The sequence below is a fragment of the Simochromis diagramma genome, unplaced genomic scaffold, assembly GCF_900408965.1.
Source record: "Simochromis diagramma unplaced genomic scaffold, fSimDia1.1 OVJJ01000583.1, whole genome shotgun sequence".
Taxonomy (NCBI): domain Eukaryota; kingdom Metazoa; phylum Chordata; class Actinopteri; order Cichliformes; family Cichlidae; genus Simochromis; species Simochromis diagramma.
In genome coordinates, this window is record NW_024387285.1 from 3,079,525 (window position 1) to 3,099,191 (window position 19,667).

At 42.1% G+C, this 19,667-nt stretch overlaps 3 protein-coding genes across 4 annotated transcripts; 2 read left to right on the forward strand and 1 right to left on the reverse strand.

Annotated features, from left to right (window-relative positions):
* Window positions 1-120: 120 nt before the first annotated feature.
* Window positions 121-4,734, forward strand: seta (SET nuclear proto-oncogene a). Its single transcript, XM_040003429.1, has 8 exons — window positions 121-348; window positions 1,445-1,502; window positions 2,233-2,375; window positions 2,509-2,612; window positions 2,738-2,851; window positions 3,326-3,496; window positions 3,613-3,744; window positions 3,841-4,734. Exons 1-8 carry the CDS (start codon window positions 276-278, stop codon window positions 3,862-3,864), a joined length of 819 nt encoding a protein of 272 aa, XP_039859363.1. The 5' UTR covers window positions 121-275; the 3' UTR covers window positions 3,865-4,734.
* On the reverse strand, window positions 3,961-6,680 carry si:ch211-51h9.7 (uncharacterized protein LOC558400 homolog). Its single transcript, XM_040003431.1, has 2 exons — window positions 5,943-6,680; window positions 3,961-4,972 (listed from the first exon to the last, which is right to left on the reverse strand). Exons 1-2 carry the CDS (start codon window positions 6,364-6,366, stop codon window positions 4,818-4,820), a joined length of 579 nt encoding a protein of 192 aa, XP_039859365.1. The 5' UTR covers window positions 6,367-6,680; the 3' UTR covers window positions 3,961-4,817.
* A 179-nt stretch (window positions 6,681-6,859) lies between these two features.
* On the forward strand, window positions 6,860-19,259 carry LOC120716077 (outer dense fiber protein 2-like). Of its 2 annotated transcripts, XM_040003422.1 has the most exons (17): window positions 6,860-7,366; window positions 7,565-7,681; window positions 8,575-8,714; window positions 9,773-9,902; window positions 10,013-10,144; window positions 10,392-10,466; window positions 10,543-10,614; window positions 10,706-10,822; window positions 12,411-12,584; window positions 13,137-13,246; window positions 15,088-15,223; window positions 15,379-15,489; window positions 15,634-15,897; window positions 16,040-16,140; window positions 16,334-16,496; window positions 17,686-17,811; window positions 18,763-19,258. In XM_040003422.1, the coding sequence occupies exons 1-17, from the start codon at window positions 7,253-7,255 to the stop codon at window positions 18,907-18,909; spliced, it is 2,229 nt and encodes a 742-aa protein (XP_039859356.1). In that variant the 5' UTR covers window positions 6,860-7,252; the 3' UTR covers window positions 18,910-19,258. The 2 variants fall into 2 exon arrangements, with proteins under 2 accessions (XP_039859356.1, XP_039859357.1); XM_040003423.1 differs by lacking the exons at window positions 6,860-7,366; window positions 7,565-7,681 and adding an exon at window positions 9,529-9,680 and having other exon boundaries at window positions 8,628-8,714; window positions 18,763-19,259.
* Window positions 19,260-19,667: the final 408 nt, after the last annotated feature.

Sequence of the window (19,667 nt, forward strand, 5' to 3'; positions counted from 1 at the left end):
AGCAAATTGGAGCCAAGTAGTAAGACCTATTTTGAGAGGCGGAGCTGGTCTTCTCCATTCGGCGAGGCGTGTTCGTAATGAAAGGAGCGCGTGAGCGGCGCTTGCTCTGACTTCCTCGCTCATCGGCAGCTACATTGTGTGGAAAGCAGCACGTTGTTGGCTTCTGCACGCTGAACTTTACGCCGAATAAACGTTCTCCTGTTTAAGGAGAAACCGGATTCAAAGCTACCAGATATTTTCTCAGACGTCTGTAAGTTACCCCAGCTTGCGAAAACATGTCGGCCTCGGCGGCAAAAGTGAGTAAAAAGGAGCTGAACTCAAACCATGACGGAGCGGATGAGACCTCCGGTAAGGGGAATGGCGGCCTCCTGTTCACCGCCATTTTCACTTTCTTCTCTTAACATATTTTTGCATTGCCACTTTGTGCATTATTCCTGCTAATTATTTTGTGCACTGCTTTGATTTTTGCATCACGCCACGGGAGCTTCTTCATGGCTGGCCACGGCGGTTGCTGCGTGTATTCGCGCTGCGCTAACGGTGGCTAGCTCCGCAGCTAACATGCCGCTTCTCTTGCCTTCTGTTGTTCAATTCAGACCGGTGCTGAGAGGCCATGTTAGCTCCTTAATTTAGCATCATCAGCGTGGCCAGTGATGTCGAAGGCTCCTAACTGAGTGTCCGTGTGTAATCTTGGAAGAATATTTTTCTGTGTTTGGGAGTAAAATCACTCCACACTATCCGATAAAGGGTTGCAGCTAATTATTTTTTGTTTTAAAAGGGTTAAAGTTGGCCGTTTCAATTAGCAGTTAGCCAGCCTGTGTGTTGTTGTTGTAACGTTACCTAATGCTAGCAGACGACGCTGTGTTTTGTTACCGCTAAAGATGCATTTAAATCAACTGGTCACGCAGTCAGGTGAACCGGATAATTATTTTATGTGGACGAAAACACACAGGATTTCTACTGTATGGGGGACGGTTTCACAGTAATGGGGGGTATTCTGGCATCTGTCCCCGGTTTTGGTCCCTCATGTTATCGCGGCTCTGTGTGTGTGTGTGCACTCAGATGTCCCACATTTAAACCACGCGGCCTTATAGGTAGCAGCCGGCAGGAAACGGTGAGTGTCTGAGCCGCTAGAGCTGCAGCTATTGGCCGCTTACCTTACGTTAACCTCCGGGGGATTTAATCAGGCATATATCTTTACTTACACTGTACTAACGCAGAATTAAGTTGGGTTTTATTTGCGCTCCGGTAGGTGTTGGTATAAAATTACATTTGGTGTAAAAAGGATTATCAGATAATGGCAAACTTAGTTTCTCTGTAAAATAAGTTTGTATGAAGGACTGACTAAAAGTACAAAATAAATAAATGGATAATCGAGGTCCTACTTGACTGTTGCTGTGTGTAATTTGCATATAATAATCTTTTAACAATTTTTTGTTTCCCACAGAGAAAGAGCAGCAAGAAGCTATTGAACACATTGATGAAGTTCAAAATGAAATTGACAGGTAATAAACCTTTTAAGCTAAACGTGTCCTTATAGGGGTAGATTTTCTGCCTTTTAGAAATCTCGGTGATGTGTGCTACATGTTTTGATGAAAAGAGGAACTATGTCGCTAAATTAACATGCTACAATCTGGAAACCTGCATAATCACTGAACTGCATTAAGATGCAGTTATTATAGTGAACAGCCAGAATATTAAATATGACATAGCTTAAAGTGGAAGGGTTGAATAAATTGAAATGCAAGGCAGCATTGTTCATTGTGGTGAAAATGACACTAGAGCATAAAGTAAAATATCAATTAAATATAATTAAACATCTAAATATAATTTAGTGAGGGATTTAATAGGCATATGTCGAAATGTAAATTGGGTTGTTTTGGTGTAAGGCAGAGTTTGGGCTTTAAAAAAGTTGTGGATCTATTAAACTTGAAGAAAAATAAAAAATGAAACTTTTCTTTTAAATTGAATGGTTTTCCTTCAATTTTAAGTACAACTCAAATGAATGTGAATTGAGCTAAATTGGATGATGTTCCAAAAGGTAAAGTGAAAGCATATGAGACAATAAACCCTTTTTAAATAATCAATAAATCCAAAATGCAAATAAAGTTTGGGCACAACACTGTCCACTGTTGGACACGCATATGTAAATAAATATAGCATTTATCTATATGTTGACATTACACTTTGTTACCTGGATTGTGCAAATTTTAAACTTCTCTTTTTCTTGTTCAGGTTGAATGAGCAAGCAAGTGAGGAGATCCTCAAAGTAGAACAGAAATACAACAAACTCCGTCAGCCATTCTTTCAAAAGAGGTCAGAACTGATCGCCAAAATCCCCAACTTCTGGGTCACCACATTTGTCAACCATCCACAGGGTAAGCAGATAATCTAAGAAATTTTATTACTCTAATTTGTCTATATTTAAAAATGGCATCACAGTGCCAAGTGTGAGTGATGTGGACAGTGAATCAAGTTTTAAATCTGTATAACCATATGTTCTTCCTACAGTATCAGCCCTACTGGGGGAGGAAGATGAGGAAGCGCTTCATTACCTGAGCCGAGTGGAGGTGACGGAGTTTGAAGACATCAAGTCAGGCTACAGAATAGATTTTGTAAGTGTTTAATAGTTTCACGTAACACTTTAGTGACTATTTTTATTTTTTTAAATTATTTTTTCCTTTATTTGCAAGTTTTCTTACCTGGGTGCATTTTAAATTTTTCTTTTTCCTTTTTTTAGTATTTCGATGAAAATCCGTACTTCGAAAACAAAGTTCTTTCCAAAGAGTTCCATCTGAATGAGAGTGGAGACCCATCTTCAAAGTCAACAGAAATCAAATGGAAATCAGGAAAGGTATGCGCAGCTTTCAGTTTGTCAACCAAAGTAAATGAGTGGATCACCACTTTGACCTATCATGTTTATCAGTGCCAGGGCAAGCTCATTGACTAAACACTCACGATTGACAGTACTCCTGTTTGACATAATGAAGTTAATTTTTTGTTTTGGATAAGACTTTAAACCTACAACTGGGACCATAGACTCATCAGTGAGGTGTTTACAGAGACCAGAGATAAGTCAGAAATGTGATCATAAGGAGTTGCCCTCTGCTGGCAAAGGAGTAGTAATGCAGGTTAAAGACTACTCTATTTTCATAACCCAGAGCTATTAAATCTACAGTTTATAGATTTTATTCAGAGTTGTAGTGAGTTTGTGACTTTTATATCTCACATTGTTAGTTTTAAATGTAATGTGCTGATAATGGGTAGTGCTGAGAATTTATTTTCCTGTACCAGTCACAAACTATTTGGTAACTCCTGATGTTTTTAGGACCTGACCAAGCGCTCCAGCCAGACACAGAACAAAGCAGGAAGGAAGAGGCAACACGAAGAACCAGAGAGCTTCTTCACTTGGTTCACTGATCATGCCGACGCGGGCGCTGATGAGCTCGGGGAGGTCATCAAGGATGACATCTGGCCAAACCCTCTGCAGTACTACCTGGTATGTTTATGATGTTTAGTCTGTATTACAATGTTCTCACATCTTTCATCAATCCATGAAATGATAACAATGTAAGAACCAGAGCAAGAAAATGCTTAAGATTTCCTCATCTCTAGGTTCCTGATATGGAGGATGAAGAGGGTGAAGGTGAGGAAGATGAAGAGGATGAGGAGGGTCTGGAGGACATCGATGAGGAAGGAGATGAAGATGGCGAGGAAGATGAAGAGGATGATGGAGAAGATGGAGAGGTAATCTACTAAAAGCTGAGAAAATTGATGTGAGTGGTGCGGGGTCACCTCCCCTCCCTCTTCACTTGCTAACTGCGTGATGTCTCGCTCTTTCAGGACGACGAGGGAGAAGATGACTAAGAAAACCACCATTTACCAAGACCCTCAACCTTCTATTCCCTGTTCAGTTTTTCCACTCATGTTCGGGAGCAAAGGTTTTATTTTATTTTTTGTTACTTTTTTTTTTTTTTTTTTTTTTAAATCCGTGTGTGCTTCATTTTCCATTCTGAAGCCTCTTTCACTTGTTGGTGCCATTTTTTGTTATCCCTCGACTCATCTAAGGCAAATGGCACTTTGCCCTGAATTTTGAGTACCATCCCCCTCAAGTCATCTAAAAATGATAATAAAAAAGTCTAAAAAATAGAATCAGCACGGCATCCTAAGTAGATTTGAAGACTATTCACACAGAAGTTCTTCTGTTCAAGGTTGTGTGGTAAATTGATTAAAGCCATGGTGTAGTGACCTAGCGCTAGCAGACCTCTAAATATTTTCTTTTCTTTCATTTTTTTTAATTTTATTATATTTTTTTCATTTGGGATGTTGAATCCTTAAAACTTATTTTCCCCTACGTGCTTAATGAGTACCAGCTCATTCCTTTGACTTGTAATGTTTAGAGGGAGGGCAGGGTGGGGCAGGAGTATGTTGGATATTGGGGAGAGTGGTTATTTTGACACCATTTCTATGGGACTTTTTTTTTTTTTTTTCATTGTATTGTTTTACAGATATCCATGAGATTTGAAATGACATTTTTAATAAAGAACAAAATGGAAAAAAAAACAAGCTTGTAAATTTTGCCCCCCACTGCTTCATGGGTTTAAAAAATGGACCTGTTATCTCAGAATTTACATTTAATCACCCCTTTTCCTTTTTCGCTTGGGGTGGGGGGGAAGAAATTGTTTTAAATTTGAGGTGTACAACTTGCTTTGTTACGATAATAAAACTTACTGTGTATAAATGTGTGGGTGCATTCAAATTTAAGAAAATATAATTCAGGTAGTGGCAAAGGCACCAGGGTTAACTACTTGTAAAGTCTGTCAGCTGGAGAAGGATTTTGGAGTCATAAGCAGGCTGGAAGCAAAGTCCTCTGTTAGTAGGCGATGGGTGATTAAAGCCAAGAAGGTGTGCTCCGATTCCTTGAATTTGCTTTTTGTTATCCTGTCAGGCCAGTCACTTGGCTGGAAGGCCCAACCTAGAGAAAAGTGACAAAATCAGTTACCTGAAAGCAAGATGTAACTCGTTCAGGTGTTTCAGAGAAGTGGGATACATGTCAGTGCAGGTTAACCATAAAAGCCTGAATTCAGATGTACTAAATCCCGACTTAAAAATGAACTATTTTCCAGATCTGTATTTAATAACTTCAAGTGCTTTAGCTTGGATAAAAAAACACACTTGAAAGAAATGTGCATGTCCCAACGTTCATTACACACAAATGCAGTCAGCCGTACCTTTAAAAAGTAAGGGGTGAGTATCTAAGGAAACATCTAACCTATATAAATTTGTTCAAAACAAGCATCTTAAAAGAAGGCCTAGTCATATCTCTAAAGTTGTGGCCAGGTAGGGCTCTATATGTGACTGAGTTGCAGTCATCTAAGGGATCAAATTCATGTTTCAGATTGTGGCACAGATTGTATAACACAAGGACGCAGGTGCCTTAAACCTGCATTCTTTTCAAAGGCCACCAGGGGGTAAATCTTGTGGCCTCAACGGGACTCCTGGTCCTTTACAAGTCTATGGGAAAACTACCCTCTGCTCTGCCCCTGGAAAACTTTTTTTTTGTGGTGCGCTAATGGCTCAGTCGCTCATTTTGGGGCATAATAAAACATTTCATAAACGGGTCATTCAAAATGTCAAGAAGATTATCCAGGATACGCAGATAGGAAATAGTTTGGCAGATTGCAAACAATAATTTTTCATCTGTTTAGATAAGGTTTTACTACTAATATACAGTTTAAATATATTGGATTAACTTGTTTATATGACTGTAAAGCACAAAAATATACAACTAACATATAAAGACGTAAACCGGAGTTATTATAGTTGTTTATTTCTAATTTATTTTAAGTTTTTATTTCCTCGATCAGTAGATCGACGTTTCGATTTAGCTTTCTCACACATGAGTTTAGTTAACTGTAATAACCCTGATGTGTAGGTTTACCCACCTAGGTGAGTGTTACACCTGGGACATGTGGCCACGGTCCAGGAGAACCCCGGGAACCAGGAGAAGCGCTTGTCTGACGGCCAGTGCTGAGTAACGTCGGCTTTTCTGAACGTGATCACCTCAAACCGGTGTCCGTGGGGATTTTCAAACAGCTGAACGTTAACCCTTCGACCCCCGAGCAGCGTGTCGTTGCGGCTGGAGAGCGCCAGCCGGCTAGGCACGGAGCGGATGTCCGTCCCGAGTGCTAACTCGTGTCCGCAAGCCCTGCACAGGATCAGGGTGTCCGTGCTGCTAGCTCCTCGGTCCTGTGCCTCCGCTGCAGCAGCCGCAACACACGCTTCACCGAGCTTGTGGGCACTGGGGTAAAACAGGAGCATAAAGAAAACGTACTGCCCCAGCATGTTTGTTAGCAGCCACGCGCACATGGAAGGCTAACCACAAGCTAAGCTAACTGAAACTCTTAGCAGCTTTGTTTTTAGCCGACACGGCGCATGGAGCGAGAATCAATAATTGGCTGTCAGATATCAGCACAAATGATAAAACATATAAATCTCTGACCACTAAATTTTTGTGTACATTTATTATATCGTTTCGATTGGTGGACTTTGGAGCGGCTGGCTAGTATAAACGTGTTAGCTTAAGATTCGGAAGTGCCACGGAAATAAACAGGAAGTGGATTCATCTCTAGCTCATCTCAGACGTCGAACACTGCGGTGTTATTTAACTGGAAAACGGCTATTTACTTTAGCAGAAAAGCCACCAGTATACATGATCTGAATTTGAAAAGTAAAGCATTTAACAATACGTTCATTTTTTTTTGGTCTGGGTTTTTTTTTGTTATAACGGTTTTGTGCTGCGTTCACGTTACATGGTTTCAAACGGAATTCCCGAAACCGTCATAACAAAGGTATCTGCTGCAGCTCCATTGTTGCTATAAATATGTAACAACTGATCTGATTTTATAAAGTTTAAGAGATAGATTATTCCTATTCGAATTGAAGCGTGAAACCATTTAAGAAGGGTATTAATTTATTTGGATTTTTCCGACACCACCTAAAGGCAGCGTGGACTTCACGATTACTTTTAATGGTTACCACGGACAACGCTTGCACAAAACTTTCCTCTCAACCAATCACAAAGCGGGATCTTGCAACCGAGCCAATCATCAGGCCGGTCGTTTGTCAAGCCAAACAACCGTTTTCTTTACAGGGAGAAGCCGAGATTCATCTTGGAAGCAGACTGTGTATCATGATAAAAATGTGCTTTTTAATACTTATTTTAACGGGTCATTAATGTGCCCAAACGGGGTCTATGAGAATGAAAACCCGGGATTCACCTCCGTCGCCGCCACCGGTTCACCTCCACGTACTGGAGACTACACCTATACATGTTCACATGAGGAGGAGTCCCAGCAAAACCCCACAGGTTACTGTACTTTATAGATTCGGGGAAAATACTGCTGATGTTAATCACATGTCGTATTTCTGCTGCAAAGATTTGTTAGTTTTCTTCTAGACAGCCCTCACCCCACCTTTTCGCAAGCTTTCAAAGAGTTTCCAGAGGAACAGGACGCTACGTTAAGTCTTGAAGCGTTTCACCTGAATCTGTTTACCTTTTCTAAAGAGTCGGGAAAAAGGTGCCCAGGTGAAGGGCGATGGAGGTAGACCAAAGGTCCGGAAGCCGTGGATTCCTCCGGGAAGGCTGTCCTGCAGAAGAGATGTGGACTCCCACAAGTGCCAGGTCTCTTATTACTGTTCATCTCTGTTAAATGTACTGGGATCTGTGGAGAGGAAAGATTTTCTGGCAGCAGCTTGTTTCTTTAACAAAACAGATGTACCGAAAGTATCAAAAAGACTACAACCAGAACCTATACTCTCATTTCAGGGCTGATTTACAAATTAACAAAGGTAGCTGATATCCATTACCATGGACCATCCGAACTACCCACGCAAAGAGTATTCACATATCACTTTGAGCTTATATTCCTTATTTTGACATGTTCGAGCAATGTTTTTCTGTTAATCTGTCTACCTGCCACTGATGGCACAATATGCACAACATAGGGCCATTTACAAGAAAAAGTAGAAATGAAGTAAAAGAAGTAGAATTTAAGCAAGACATAAAAAAAAACTACAACCCTGGGACTTGAGGATTTTAAAAATGATGTCCAGGGCAAGAGAAAAATGTCATAAATATCCACAGACATAGAAAAAATAAAAATAGTGAGCTGAATAAAAGGAGTTGGATACATTTTAACCCACAAACACTTAATCACACAAAGAACAACTGCTACAGTGGCTAACGTAGCAGGCGTTAAAATACTTCAACTCCCACAACACCCTGCACATCATAGAGAGCAAGGAGTTCCCCTCCTAAATAATATTTGTATATGACAGACACATCTGGTCAACCCCTCACTGACTGGGATGTATTAATCATAGAGAGCCTAAGACAGGACCACCTTTTTGGCTTTAATTTGAGGATTAAACATAATTTTATTTTTTCTAAGACACAGTCGAGGATACTTTGGTGAACATGTACCTTGTTTCTTTTGGTAGGTGCAGCTGTTCTCAGTTTATTTCTGTCTTCTTTGAGGCTGATCCCTGAACCGTATTTCTGTTTGTCGTGATTAGACGAGCCGAGTGCGGCATCAGACAGAAAATGGGATCAGACATCAGATCGAAGCGGAGGAGCAGGAGGAAGAGCTGGATGCAGTGTCCAAGGACCTCAGCATCCTACTTAGAGAGCAAGAGAGCTTTCGCCGTTTGAGGAAGTACGTACAGCTTCAGCAGTCTGACACACAAACATTTGTACTACTGACCTCATATCCAGAGGAAGTTTAACCAAAATGGTTTAGTGGTACAGTTTCTCTGAATCTTCTCACAGGAGCACGAAACAAATGCTGAACGAATTCATGTTATAGCAATGATTAGGCAAAATGAATAATGAAATTAATGATGATGAGTGCCATTTCTCCTATTCCTATCATGTAAAAGCTGCAATGGAAGAATATGCAGTTAAATCAGATTTTTTTTCATTTGGTAAATCTGCCAAAAAAACTTTTTACTACAAAAGTCTTCTACTGTAATCTTTGCGCTGCAGAAGTCTCTTTAATGGGTGGCAACAAGTTTTTACACATATCTTTGTAAAGCAATAAAAGGAGGAGAACGAACAGTGAGTTAGTTACCTCTTGGGAGCTAATGTTCGTAGATTAAGGTGTTTTAGTTAATTTTATTTATTTTACAATTTAATGGACCAGCGGTGTCAAACTGCAGTCCTCGAGGGCCAGCAGTCAAGTTCTATAGTCTTGCTAATGACCTACTAATTTTATTCAGGTGTGTTGCAGCAGGGACACATGGAAAAGTTTCACTACACCGGCCCTCAAGGACTGGAGTTTGACACCTGTGGACTTAATGAACTAAATGCATCTCCAAGTAGCACCTGTATTGGTAGAGATTAGTATGTCAAATGCCTGATAAACTACCAGTGTGCATGGTTACCAGCACAACACTGAGAAAGGTGGCGTAGCAGAAGGCTGCTCACCCAGAATCAAGGGTGCCCTGAATAACTGCTGCACCTTCAAACAGGTGGTGTGATTGATGCAGGTCAACTGGAACGGGGACTGGGTACCAGAGGAATCACACAGTGTTGGCAGTCAGGGGAAGAGAAGGAGAACAAGTGGATTTAGCACAAGGAAATACAAGTTTCAGCTTTCAGTGACTCCTGCAACGATACTCTAGTAGAGGAAACGAGAATAATAAGGCCAACTTTTACTCCAATATACTTTCTGCTGATGCACACAATGATATTTCAGGTCTGCTTTGTTTACAGGTCAGATTCTCGAGGTCAACACAGAGGGGCAGATGTGCTCCTGAGAGCCCTCGTTGAAGCAGAAATTGACGGCGTAGCTGTAGCCAATCAGCTGACAGCTTTGAAGGAAACTATGGACAGCTTTGCCAAGGTAAAACCTGCACTGGAAGATATTTTACTGATAAATCAAGTGGATGAAGAAATGAGGCAGAAGGAATAGATTAGGACATGTTTGGATGTACATGTTTATTTATGTTTTAGGACAAGACGCCATCAAAACTGCACGCAGCTTCTCTGGAACGGCAGCAGAAGTTGTTGTTGGAAAAGATCGAGATGTTTGATAACACACACCACGGCCTCCGACAGCTCCTCAGAGAGTGGAGTGAACATGAGGTACAGGAAGAAGACAAACATCCCCAGCCCACTGTTCCTTCAGTGGGCTGGTTTCAGTCATTATGCAAATGTACTGTTTATAAGATCGGGGAAACCTGCAGTCAGCTGAGACTGAAGAAGTCACTTGGATGAGTGACGAAACTCCCACAAAACGCTACGTCCAGATGAACAGAATCAACTTTTGGAGATTAAGGAGTGGGACTGTCAGCGTGCCTTTATTCACTCCTGACTTTTACTGTATCCACAGCGGGAATCGCTGGTGAGGTCAGAACAGACAGACACCCTGAGAAAGAGACTGGCCGACAGTGAAGCAGACAACATGGTGAGTGATTATCACCCGCTTTTTACCTCATTTTACATCAGAGAAAATTTCTCAGAAGACGTTTCTTCTTTTGCAGCGCCTTCTGGCCAAACTCACCCACAAGGAGAAAGAGGCCTCAAAGCTTGCAGAGCATTTGGACTTTGAAAAGGTTTTCCACAACTAACTGATACCTCTCAGACAGACGTGCGCACCCGTAATGATCTCTCCCGCTCATCCTCTGCTTCCCTCTCTCATTGCAGGACAATGTGAAGACAACCGAGGAGCTTTCAAGAATCCTGGAGTCAACTCGCAGCCACCTGGAGTCTCAGCTGAGCCGAGCAGAGGCAGAAAAGACCCGACTGGCCGCTCAGATTCAGGTCTGTTAACACAGAACGCGATCATATGCATTAACACACTGGAACAAGCAGACATAGACTACAACCAAAGATTTAAAAAACCCTTTTGATATCTCAGGCCACATTTACTAGTCAATGCAATTAATGCGATCGCAAAAAAAATGCACAAGTGAGAGTGCAAAGTTCTGCAATTTAACTGCCAAAAATGCCACATGAAGGTATCTAAAGACATATTTGGTGCAAAACCTGGGGTGTGCCATAGCAAATACTTGTAACACTTTATTTTCATCTACGTTTAAAAATGCCTGAAAACAAGTTACACTGAATGAATATACAATATATAATAAAATGAAGGTTGTAAAGAATAAAAAAGTAAAAGCAAAAACACAACCAGACCATCAGCCACTGTGTGGCTTCCTCCAAACTCTAATTCATTCCACCTGTTTAGCTGTGAACTTCAGTAAACAGGATATATGACTAATCTTAACACCTGTACCCCCAGGGTGAAGTTACTACATCCAGTGTTTACACTGTTCCAGACATCAACACCAACTTAACACCAAATGACCGTTGCAATTCCTGGAGGAATCTGCAATCTGCTGAAAACAGCACAAACTAGCAGGTCAAAAAAAGATTGACCCAATGAGGGAGCAACAAATCTACTGAAATAATAATGGAGTGTAGGCACTGGCACATGTTTCTCCCCAGAAACAGCAGTTAGGGTCAGTGAGCGCCAGCTGAAGGAGAATCAGTATGTTCTAACATGAAGGCAAACTCCTCTGGGACTGTGTGCGAATAAATGCGAGGCTCTGGATCAATCTCACAGCTCAGAAAGAGGAGGGCTGATTTATTACAGCTGCATAATCTTGAAACCTGTGAGTAAGAGCTGACTTACGTATGTGTAAGAACATGAAACAATATTTCTTTGACTCTCAGTTATCGTGCCAAGTGTGTGCATTGCTCCTGTATTTTTTTTTGCATGGCATGCGAGGCTGCATGTATTACATGTTGTACGATTGAGATATATGTACACTGCATTTCGTTGCCCTGTACCTGTGCATGTGCAATGACAATAAAGTTGAATTCTATTCTATTCTATATCTTGACACGCTCTGTGAACGTTTGAGTCACACAGATCTGATACAGAAGGGAAACTTGTGCGACTGCAGTTTTCATTATGGATGATCTCTGTGGAAATGTGACTAAAACCTGGAGCAATGAAGCCTCCACTACGCTCATGTTCAGGTTTCATGAGTGTGGTTCAGTAATGGGTTTAGACTGGCCACAAATATACAAGTGTTCACACCTTTCAGTTACAAAACAGACACTGAAGCTCTTTCTTTAAGCCAAAAGAGGCTTTTCCCAGGACAAGTAAGTCTGGCACAGTCTTTTTAAAGTTTATAGCAGCACTTTAGCTGCTTTGTTTCCCTCGTCCTTGTTCTGAACATATGTTTTCTTTCATGTATCTGTTGTAAATCGTCGAATAAGTAACAACAAGAGTCTTTTGATGTGCACACTTTGCCAGTGAAGGTAATTCAGAATCCTAAACTCACCCTTTAGCATTCATTACTCTTTAAACCAGCTTTCCTGCTTCTCTCTCTCTCTGTAGAGGATGCATCAGAGCCAGGAGCAGCAGCAGAAGGAGCTCCAGGTGCTTCAGGAGGAGCTGCAAACTCTGAGGGAGCAGAGGGAGGCCGAGGAGAGAAGTCTGGCCCTGCTCACCGAGCAGGGAGAGCGAGCCGAGGAGGCCGCCAGGCGGCTCGCGGACAAACTTCAGGAAAAGGTCAGTATGTGCAGCCCGTGTGATTAAACCTGGTCACTGGTTTCCTAAAGTCACACATTACCTACATTACATCCTGTGATGAACTAAAAGCTATTTTCCGATCCATATTTTTAAAAATCTTTTCACAGTATTTCGTCATTTTCTGGTATTGCGGTAGATTATAAATGGAGAAGGTGGTGGAGAAAACATGTTGGTTCCTTTGTGTGACCGTCACACCTCTGTGTGGTTTCTTCTGCATGCAAATGAGTTTTCTCTGCGGTGTCTTGTCCGATCATGTGGTTTATGCAAATCTGATTCAAAGGAGAGCCGCTTGGCCAAGTGGCAAGTTTCCAGTGAAACACGCAAGCAACAGAGGTGAGGACTGCCTGCTGAAGGAACAGCAGTCTGACTGAGCCTGTAACAGGCATACAGACACTTCCTGCTTACTCTGTTCATTCTCTTTCACCTGTTCACCTTATTGAAGGTGACTTGTTTATGAGGAGCACTTGAAATAATAAATAAGGTCAAAAACAAAAGAAGAAACTGTGTGAGTGTTTTTGTTTTTTCTTAAAGGAGTCCCAGCTGGCTCAGGCTCTGTCCACATCCAGTGACTGGTGCCTCCGTCATTCCAAGGAGGCAGCGGCTAAAGGACAGCTAGAACAGGAAATCTCTGCTCTCAAACAGTGAGTGCATTCATGGAAACACTCATTTAGTTCTCCTTGTTTCTGTAAATAAATCGATAAATGTAGCCCAGCATCATCGGACAAAATGTGAGTCACCCTGAAAATTAAGGCGGCCGTGGTCAGTTTGAAATTTATGTCTTCATAAGGAATTTCAAGTCCAACTTTGTCTGGTTTGCTGGAGACCTGGAAGATGGACAACAATGAGATGTGTAAGGCAGGGGTGTCAAACATAAGGCCTGAGGGCCAGAATCGGCCCTGCAAAGACTCAAATCCGGCCCACTAGACAGCTTTGGAAAATATGAAGGAGTACATAGATTTTGACTTTGTAACTGTATTTTCATAAGTTGGACAACTTTTCTTATTGATAAAGGAACCCTCCCCATTTCTATTTCATAGTACACCAAAGTAATTAAGTAACAGATAAACAATTACATGACAAAAGTCCCTGCTTTTTCACTATCAACTATAGAAATGTCTGTCTCCTTATTTGATATGTAAGAAATGTTGTTTTTATAATTATGGGACAGTCTGGGGAATCAACAAACAGAACTTTTTTTGAGCCAGTATTAGCAAGAGAGCTGGGGGCAGCAGGGCCATCACATGGTCCATATCTGGAGGATGCCCCAGGCACGGCTGAGCTCGCCCTGAGCTGGTTCAGCTCTTCCAGATATCAGCCAGATATCCTGGTCTGGTCCACGTCCTCCAGAATAGCCATGGTGGCAGAGCCGACTGTTCCATGGGAGGAGGAAATGGAAGTGGCTTTGGAGAGAAAAGCCAAATGCTGACAAACAGGGTGGAGTTGCGTTCACCTTTCCAGCTGGAGATGGATGCAGAGGTTTCTTAAATCTCTTTGTCACAGGTCGCATGAGGAGGAGAGCTCTCTAAGGTCGCACAGAGGAGGCAGAGCAGGGGAGCTGTAGTCTGTGGAGGAATGATGTTGTGGGATGAGGATCCTAGGACAGGCCGCAGGAGCTGCTCCGACACACCGAGACCTTCCAGGATTAAAGGAGAAACCTCGGGGGTGGGGGAGGGGTGGTAACACACTGACAACCCTGCAGCTTAGTCTGTAGCACTTTTGGAGATGCTTCAGTGTGCAAGGCAGGTGAAACCAGCTGTGCTTATATCAGACAAGCATACATTTACTGGACTTTAAACTTTTTTTTACAGGGAATTTCCTTCCCTTAACATATGTTAAATGGAAACCCAATTTAAGAAATGAGGAGAAAAGGATGTGGAAGTGGTAGGCAGCGTGGGGTCATTTGGTTGGACCACAGACTCTTGACTGTGTTTTTTTTACTGTAACCCTGTCGAAAAATCCCACCACAGCAGAACGTGTACGAGGCCGTAGAGATGCCCAGGTGGCAGCGGACTCGTGCACCTCAGCAGCTGATATCGTTCACTTAAGGTTGTTCATTACTGTAGGTAAACAAGGATCTGTGACTGGTATAATCTATGTTCCTCCTGTTCATGCTGGAATTGGGAAATCAGCTCTCTGGTGTCTCTTTATCTACTTCTGCTTCTTGAAATCACTAGCAGTAAGATGACTGCTAACCCTCCCACCCTACAAAATCACACAGTTTTTATAAAGGAGGGAAAAAGCCGGAAAAAAACAAAAACGTCTTTGTATCCGGCGCTTTTTTATTTACTTTTATTTTTTTGGCACTTCTGTGTCGGCTCCATTTTTCAGGCCCAGAGTCACTTGACACAAACTGGTACTGAAACTGAGGCTACTGACACTTTGGAGCTGCAGCATCTGTGTTATGGCCAGAAACTGAAACAATGTTACTTAGAAAATTGTGGTTGTTGAGCAAAGTAACCTTTTATACCTGTCTATGTCACAGTCAGGTGATCGAGCTGCACGCTCAGCTTCAGTCAGCGGAGGAGAAGAGTCGGACGGAGAGGGAGGAGCTCCGGGATCAGCTGCATCATCTCAGTGCCGAAAACGCCTCCACCAAGCTGCACAATCAAAGTCTCAAGGTATGTTCAGGAGAGTTAGCAGCACGCTATGGATTTGGCTGATATGAAATAAAAACTGTTAAAGAAAAACCAACAGCTAATGTTGTTTCAAAGCTTCTGTGGTCTAAGGGAAATGTATTTATGTGTAGTTTATGATAAACATGCCTCACATTTAGAGTCAGCTGACGTCTTCTGAGGAGACACAGCGAGGGCTTCAGTCTGAAGCTCGTCAGCTGAAAGCGTCGATCAGGAAGTATGAAAACCTGGTGGAGAAGTACAAGAAGAAGGTACAGACACACGCTCACTTTAAATACAGATTTAACATGAAAGCCAGATGCTACTTTGTTCTTACATATTATAACTTTTAAAAATGACTTTAAAGTCTCTGTGCTGAAATCGAACCCGTGTCGGGGTGATAAACCTCTCTGCAGGTCCAGCAGGCTCGCCTGGAGTCCGAGGAGTACTGCCTGAAGCTGGAGGCGGTGCAGAAGGAGGCGCTAGACGTGCACATCAGCCTGGACAGGGAGAAGGAGCAGGTGAGGCGGGAGCTGCTGGGGCGGCTCAGAGAGCTCGAGACTCTACCGGACAGATTGAGGAAGACCGAGCAGCAGCTCCGAGAAGCCCAGCAGGAGGCTGACGCACGCGAGAGGAGGAACATGGAGAATAACTCCGCCCTCTCTGAAGTCAGGCACAAGGTAGAGGTTTCATTCAGGCCCAAAAGACCCAGCATACTTAAAAATCTGGAAAGATTAACAAGTTTGATGAATATAATCCATGCAGAGTGTCCCCAGGAACCCGTCATGGCTGACATGTTCCACTAAACGTTTTCCTTTGCAGGTGGAGCAACAAGGCACTCAGCTGGAGACGCTTCAGCAGAGGAACCTGCTGCTGCAGGAGGAAAACAACGTCTTGAAGGAGAAAGTGTACAACTTCGAGAGGTAACAGTCACATAGAAACTGCATTTAATGGACATTATTCAATTCAAGTTTATTTATATACCGCAGAGCCAAATCACAACAACAGGTGCCTCAAGGTGCTTTATATTGTAAAGATCCTACAGTAATACAGATAAACCTGTATTATATCTGATCTTTTCCAAGCTGAGACACTAGATTTGTGTGTTGGTTGCAGGAGGCTGGAGGGCTTGAAGGCAGAAAACAGAGAGATGTCTCAATCTCTCGCTTCGAAGGAAGCCAGTATCCACAGCATCCAGCAGCAGCTGGAGGAGAAGAGTCACGAGTGCAGCGTCCTGTCCAGACAACTGCAGCAAACTCTGGACGACGTACAGAAACAGGTACAGACACGTGGAGTCACGGAGGTCTCACAGTTCCACAAAACATCACACACCAGACGGGTGAATGGGTTAGCGATGTGCGATGAGCTTAAAGCCAGAGGTTTCAGCATCAAGACGGTGGCTCTCCTTCAACTTCTTAACAGCTACCAAGATGCTGCTGAACTGGTTAGAAGTGGAGTTTGGTTCACATCTACCTCACCCAATAAAATTCTCCTAATAGAATAACTGTAAAAGGAAATGCATGTAAGAGAAGTGATTTGACAGGTAGCATCACTCATGATCCTGGACTTCCCAAACTCTAAAGTGTTCAGCAGTGACCTGGAGGATGTTAAGAGATTGCCATGGTTACTGGTGCTGAACACTTAAGCTTTTCTGAAGCAGGTTGCGTTTGGAGTTTTGGTTTAAAATCAGCTGGAGGCTCCACAGTGTCACTAATTCTTTTATTTTGATTTAATAGCTTTTATACCTGTCCCCGGATTGGGAGGGAGGGATGGATGTTTTATGCATGCACACTGCTGATCTGTATCTCACTAACGTCACTGAGTGAAGTCCTGCTGTGCAAACACTGACACACAGCTTGCACGCATTAACTTGGTGATGCAGAAGGTGTTTGGACTGCTGTTAAGTCTGCAATTAAAGCAGTAAAAACTTAGACTGCAATTGAGATTAGAAAATCAGTCGGTCGACTTTGTTACTACATACATTACTTATTGCAGGCAATATAAATCAGTACATTTAATTTCACATTGATGTGGTCAAAAAAATCTAATGATTTCCATCTCTCCTTCATTGGTCTGTGGGTCAGTCAGAGCTGAACACAGCAAGCAGTCTTTAACTTAAATGGTGAAAGAAATGTGTTAACTTGTGATCGAGCAAAATTGTCCTTAAGTCAATTAAATCAGACTTTTTTTTATATATTTGCGCGATTAATCCTGTTAAGGCTCAAAACTTTGGTTGGTGTTTCTGTTCTGTATTAAACTGATGATCCAGAGTTTACACCTCCTCAATGTGAGCTGTGTCCACGTCCACACTGACTGCTGATCATTGAGTTAAACTGGGGTAAAAACTAAAGCTTTGATTTAGGTGTTTGTACACACTCACTAAAGATAAGGTCAAAGAAACTAAATCATCAGTTTTTCCCTGAAGGATTTCGGTGCTCATATGTTTATTTTTCACGTTCGGCCTGCAGGTAGACGACAGCATGCAGAGGGTTTTAGCCAAAGAGAGATCGTCTCAGTCTAAAGCCCTGGACCTCCAGAGCCAGCTGAGCCGAGCCAAAACGGAGCTGAGCCAACTGCAGCGAAACAAGGAGGAAGTAAGTCACCGATGAATGCTTCTACATATGCAGGCAGGCTTCGATAAAACCAAGAGGCCAGCACAAAAGTATTTCAGGAAAGCTCCTTCTGGCCCATTTGGGTCAGTGGCAACAGTTCCACCAACCTTCTACAGCAGTCAGCAGAGGAGGTGTTTGAAACCTGTGGCAAACATGGAGAAAGGTGGAGCGGGAACCACTTTTCACGTTTCGCTCATTTGCAAATAAAAACATAGTTAGGACCACGTGTTCATGTAAAATATTTTAAGATTAAGGCCAACTAGCCTTTCAAAAAAAAGTTTAAAACACAGCAGCTCCTCCGTCACAGCTCACTGAGGAGCTCCAGCCTCGCGCAGCAAGTGGCAACATGACGGAGACAGCGAGCTCAGGTGTTGTGAACGTAAATTTCCAGCAGCAGCGCTCGTTACTATAATCACTATAAAAACCTTCGCAGGTAAAAAGCCAATCACGGCCCTTCATTAAACCACCTGTTCAACAGTCATCCTTTCAGCTGCTCGCTGTTTCACAGAGTTTCAGGATGAAGAAAAAGCATGAAGACAAACTCCCAGCTCGGTTTCTCACTCTGGAAATCTGGAAGTCTTTGTAAACTTTGCTGCAGGCTGACAGCAGCTGTTCACTTTCTCTCTATATATTTCTGTGATTCTGGTTCATTGTTCATTAATTACCATCAGCTCCTCACCCATAAATGCTTTGAAGAAGTTACTGTTGCTGTGACACGTGTAAATGTGCGCATCACTCCTGTTTTTTTTTGTCCAAAGACACACAGAGACTCTTATTGCTTTCACTGGTTTTGTCCTTTTAGTAAATCTGGGCAGATTTAAGGCAGCTTTGGTACTGAAACTGATACATCACATGATAATGATGCTCAAAGATGGTCAGAGAAAAAAAGGTGATGTTGTGATGTAGAAGTGTATCCCTGCCTTTGTTTCCCAGATGGAGCGGCGCTTCCAGAGCCAGCTGCAGAACATGAAGGACCGGCTGGAGCAGTCGGACTCGACAAACCGCAGCCTGCAGAACTACGTCCATTTTCTCAAAACCTCCTACGGAAATGTGTTTGGTGACTCTCTGCTTGGAAGCTGACAAGCAAAATCCATCCAGCCTGACCAGCAGTGATCCTCCCGAACTATCGTACAGGACATAAACCGCATTTATTAAAGGTCTGCTTTTGACTTGAAGGTTTCATGTTTTGTATGAAATTAATAAAACTGAATTTATGGATAAATTCTCAGTTATTAGTAGCCCAAACATTTTATTTATGTATAACTTACCAGTAACTTAGCAACTGCAAAGCCAAGATAAGAAACTCCAATAAGAGTTTTTATGATTTACAATATTCTTGCAGATTTACAAACATAAAAAATGATGTGGTTTATATTATAGCATTTTGTATTTTACACCAGAGTGTCATTAAAGTCAATGTAAAAAAAAAAAGAAGAAAAAAAAAAGACTTGTTTCATTTATGTTAGGAGGTACTTTTGGAACATTATATCTGCATTGTAAGACTACAATGTAGAGAACACCACAGCATGTTTTACCCTGTTGTTTTATGCGTGTCAGATAAACGAGAACAGTCTGTGAAACATATCAATACAAAGACTGGATGTTTAAAAAAGAAGGAACATCTAGGGCCTGATCTGCTAACGGTCTGCGGCAGTGCAGTCTTCTTTTGGCCTTAAAAAGCATGTTTTATACCTGTTATGGTTATGATGTTTGGTTCTAGAAGTTTTTTATTTTTATTTTCAGTTTCCAGTCCTATGATCAGTACTACTTGGATTTTTATGAAGCAGCAGAAATGAACTTGTTTCTTGGTAGAATGCTGATTAAGTAAACTGGATAGT